Raw genomic sequence first — 5,133 nt, forward strand, 5'->3', positions numbered from 1 at the left:
TTTTGACGATGCTTCTCTTGAGAAGAGTCTAGAATTAGTTCGGAACCGTCAAGCAAATAACGTTCCTCAGAGAGTGTTGCGAATTACCACAGCAATACGGCTTTGTAAGGACAAGGGCTGGTGAGCCCAAGTGACACTTGAGGCAGAAAGAAGCATCCTAGATAGATGGGAGCTGCAGGAAGCCTTGTGGACATGAAGTGTGTTTACCAAAGTAAAGAGACGAGCGGATGGCTGTGACAGACAATACTGCTATGAGGAAAGACTGACACTAAATGGTGACAGATGAATCTTGAACACTTGGTGGATGATAAAGAAGGACTTGAAAGATTAAGCTTGGATTACATGTCAGTTACTGGGATAAGGGGGCCAGGAAGCCCTGGGGTCAAGAAAGAACGTTGTCTGGGGATGAGATAGATCCCAGAGCTACACAGATGGGATGTGGTGCTGGTCCGCCTTTTCTCCTGTGCCTTTATTTACAGCAATTCCACTTAGCACATCCTCGTTACAGATGCAGATTCTCTCCCTTCTCCAGGGAGAGAAAACAGAGCATCCCTTGTTGGCAGAGCACATTGCAATAGGCAGACGGAAGGACAGACAGGTAAAGGAAGGGTTTAGGAAAGCAGAATGCTGGGGACAAGTTGTGGGGGGAAAGAGAAATCAGGTAGGTTTCCAGTATAGGTCACTAAACAAACGAAGAGTGTTTCAAAATTAGCCTGATGTCGCCGTCTTTACCTCTCCCCGACAGATCCTAAGACTAATTGGAATGGCTCAGCACTGACAGATTTTGAGTATATTGCCTTGAAGACCTGACAGTTCAGCATGTTTGAAACTCTTGATGAAATGTAATTATTTTTACTGTAGTGAGATTTATAAATTCTAGCGACAGTCTTCAAATTCTAAAATTTTAATGTATTAGATTAGTAATTTTATAAAGTCTAGATTTTTAAAATACATATGAACTAAGCAATAAAGTTTTCATAATGCCACTCTACAAACGCTCCTAAGCGCTCAGACAAATGCTCCCCTAACTCCAATATTGAATCTGTCAAGACTTTAGAACTGACTTACTTGTAAACCTTTATTTCCGAGGCTGCGCCCCCACCTTCAGCTCAGTCCACAGCCAGGAGGTGAGGTGATCCAGTAACTCCCTTTGATTTTAGCCAAGCGTCTAGGAGTATTCGCGCTATTTGCAGTGGATGTCAAGAAGTGGGAACAGCGGGGCTGCTCCTCAAGCTGAAGAGAGGTAATCCTATTACACCTACCTTTCCCCCATGGCTGCCTCTATGGCAGCAGGGGCCTGGAGGTGACTTGATTGACTTTTAAATCCCAAGGGGTCCTTGTCTCAAAATCTGCACGTGTAAGTCAAGTGGTAGATTGGGCACTTGCTAAGAGGGCCTGGCTCCTTTGGCCTCCCTGTGGCCCCAGCAGCTCCTCGTTGTCTTTTAAGGTCCCGTGCTTTCTAGGTGACACCACTGAGCACTAGATTGATGTGCTGTTGTGTCCTTCAGTGATGATCCTTAGCAGAAATGAATGTGGCCAACGTCTCCCAAGCCCTGGATTTTGTATCTGTGTAGTCAGGATTAATAAACAAGCCCTCCTTTGATTCTGTGCAGTAAGAATGTAGTATCCTTTTGTTCGGGGTAAAGCTGTCTTTATGAAGGTCATGTGTAAGTTATGATGTTTCCTCCCTCCAGCTATCTCCGAGGAGGCCCGCCACTTACCTTGTGTGATAGTGTTATTAAATACCCTTTAATGACATTAACAATTCCAAAATAAACCTAGATACAAAAGGCAGTTAGGAATTTACTCGGTCTTCTTATGTTAAAAATAACCCCTTATTCTGTACAACAAAGGTATATTACTAACTTTATATAATACTAATCTTCGGAATTAAAAAAACCTTAACACAAATCGCTAACCCTTTGTTGACAGGGGTAGTCCATGGAGCAGAGTTTCAGATATAGGGATGTACCTCCCTTTCCTTCTCTTAGAAATTCTAGACAGTGTAGTTTGTCTCATTCTCACCTCAAAAACATACCTCCTTAGAGCTGGGTCAAAAATCATTTGAGTGCTTTGGGGAGGAGCATCATGTATAACCGGGAACAGTGACAGCCCAGTGTTACCTTGTAGGGTAAGATACTCAGGGATGTAAATCCATTGCCAAGCTGACCAATCAAGTGTCCCTAGTGCTTAAAGAGGCAAGTTTTGTCATCATTGATTAGGACGTAATAAATAGCGATGTTTTACCATTACCTACAAAGCCCCAGGTGAGTTAACCCATGACCACGTAGAGAGCTCTTCCCACTGAGATCCGCAGGGATGGGTGTCTGTGTACATGTAGCTCCTCCCATATCCTTCCCACTAGTGAATACACTCATTTCTAGTCCCTGTAGGGATTATTACGGCTCAAAGTCTCCCTCAGTCAGTATCTTTTCATAGAGAATACACCCCTCAGCGTGTTACTAACCAATGGATCCACTCCCATATCTGAAGCTTGTATAACAATCTTTCCTTACCGTCTTTCTTTACAGACCTGGCCAGAGGACTGCAGATGACCTAGAGATTATCTACGACGAACTCCTTCATATTAAAGCCTTATCCCATCTTTCTACCACAGTAAGTATGTCTTCACCAAGCTGTGATGCACAGGCATACACTCAAGCAGACACAGCAACACACAAAAATAAATAAATTTACAGAACGAAAAATAGTATCTGAGCCTAAGAAATGACTCGATCTGGTTACAGCTATAAGTCTGACAACCTGAGCCCTGTCCCAGTAACCCGTGTGGTAGAAGGAGAGAACCGACTCTTGAAAGTCGCCCCACAAAATAAATAAATGTCCCTAAGGGGTCTGCCTGGTGGGAACTGTTATAAGCTTGTCTAGACAGTAATTTTGGTATAGACTTTAAGATCCAAGTAGCAAGCCTAGTGAAAGTACTTCTGGATGACAGGAATTTGTATAAGCAAAGTGAGAGATGACTTCAAGGTGAGCCTGAGACCCCCTCTAACAGACACCCACGCAAAACACAAGTCCCTTCTCCTGTACCTTTCCTTCCCACATTTCTTTCTTTCCTTTCTTTCTTTTTTTCTAGGTGAAACGGGAGTTAGCAGGTGTTCTCATTTTTGAGTCTCACGCCAAAGGAGGAACTGTGTGTAAGTGCGAGCCCTAATGAAGCACTCTGCTTGGCCACGCCCCATGCCGGTCATGGTCAATGCTATATGCTTCCTATTGGCTCCACTATGACCTGACAGTCATATCACTGTGGTGCGCAGGCATACACTCCCCAGTGAGGGGAGGGGGGTTGAGGGGATGGAACTGGGAGGGCTCTCCGGATAGGCAAGTGGGAGAGTTTAAAGTTCAAAGTCATCCATGGCTACACAGCAATTTTGAGACTCAGTCACTAAAAAGGGCTTTATTTACAAAAAACTAATTTCTCGAAACTTCCTGTTACTGTTCTGTTTGAAGTATTGTGTTTCCCGGTTTTCTTCACACTGCACCATGGACTCCAAGCCCAAGAGGATTTCTTTGCCTCAGAAACTCATTTAGTATCAGTCATCAGAGACTCACATAGTCAGTGGTACACTCATATGGGGCCTCTCTCTAGAATTCACCTTGTTCTTCAGTTCTGTGATCAGATCTGGAAACAAGAAATTCAGACATTAATAGATGCATGCAGCATCGCTGATGCCGATTTCCCACTAGTGTGGCTAGATAGAAACGGACACCAAACCCAGGGACACATAGAATACTTTGTTAATCCCCAGCAATTAAGCAAACCTCCAGGGGACATGTTTTAGGAATTTTTTATCTTCGTTAGGTACATTGTGATAGTTAAAAATAAATGAAAAATACAAGTTATAGGAGGAAAATGAACTTTAAACATTGTATCTCAAAATGTCTTTTTCCCCCCAGTCACTAAGAACACTATTTCTAACACTGATACCTCTGTCAGCAAGAAACCTATTTCTTTCTTTTCTCTCTCTCTTTCTCTCTCTCTCTCTCTTTCTTTCTTTCTTTCCTTCTTTCTTTCTTTCCTTCTTTCTTTCTTATTTTTGCCTTTTCAGGATCACTTTTTGTATAATTTTGATTCTTTGTCTCTTTAATTCTCCTTTATTTAATTCATTTTCATTAGTCTGTTCATTTGCTTCATTCAGATCACTAGTCCTTCCCACTGTACTGTAAGATATTTAAATGGATGGAGACAGATTATTAAAATACTTTATTTTTATCAAAACATGCCTGTTTGTTCTACAGTTTAAATACTTTCCAAACAATGAAACTGTCCTCCAGCTAGTTCCCCCTTTAGCCTGCTCTGCCCTCCTCCTCCTCCTCCTCCTCCTCCTCCTCCTCCTCCTCCTCCTCCTCCTCCTCCTCCTCCCCCTCCTCCTCCTCCTCCTCCTCCTCCCCCTCCTCGGCAGTGATTTATACCCTGAACATGTTGGTTCTTATTCTAGCCAATTAAAAACGTATGCATAAGTACTTATTTATCAACAAGCAACAGCACTGATTTGCGTGTTTTCAAACTTCACATTGCTGGTCAGATCATCTTTAAAACCCATTTTCCACAGCACAATACTTTGTGAATTGTGAGGGAGACCTGCTTTCCATTAAGAAGAAGAGCATTGCTGGTAAATTGATACCCAGTAAGAACCTGTCTTTCAGGGCAAAGCAAATATTCCAGTCTCTTGTTCTTTTATGTGCTACAGAGAGACAATAATATTCTACCTGAATTAGTTAGGATCTGCCGGTAATTTTTTTTTACTTTATGTATGCGTAATTCTGGAGCCTGAAAGTGATGATTTGATAAGCTGTAATTTATATTGATGTGCTTCTATTCTTGTCATAAGTCTCTCCATCTTTTTGTGTCTAGTGTTTAACCAGGGGGAAGAAGGTACCTCCTGGTACATCATTCTGAAAGGATCCGTGAATGTAGTCATTTATGGCAAGGTATAATATATCTATCTGTATCTTTTTCTTTTTGAGGCTTTATTATACACCATTTGCTAGTGTAGCTCTAAGTAGTAACAAATGTTGCTGCAAATAAATTTACCATGGCATTGTTACTCCACGTAGAAAAGACATAATTTCATCTTTAATCATACATTTCCTCAATTATTGCACTCAGAGTCA

The 5,133-nt window shown here is 42.0% G+C and overlaps 1 protein-coding gene across 15 annotated transcripts in view; it reads left to right on the forward strand.

Moving 5' to 3' along the window:
- The window catches only part of Rapgef4 (Rap guanine nucleotide exchange factor 4), a 292,481-nt gene that overhangs the window by 228,983 nt on the left and 58,365 nt on the right, over positions 1–5,133 (forward strand). For all 15 annotated transcript variants that reach the window (NM_001100642.1, XM_087649242.1, XM_087649247.1 and 12 more), the window contains 3 exon segments: positions 2,532–2,616; positions 3,095–3,155; positions 4,874–4,950. In NM_001100642.1, the coding sequence (NP_001094112.1) occupies positions 2,532–2,616; positions 3,095–3,155; positions 4,874–4,950 (223 nt within the window).

The sequence above is a fragment of the Rattus norvegicus genome, chromosome 3 (assembly GCF_021556685.1).
Source record: "Rattus norvegicus strain SHRSP/BbbUtx chromosome 3, alternate assembly SHRSP_T2T, whole genome shotgun sequence".
Classification (NCBI taxonomy): domain Eukaryota; kingdom Metazoa; phylum Chordata; class Mammalia; order Rodentia; family Muridae; genus Rattus; species Rattus norvegicus.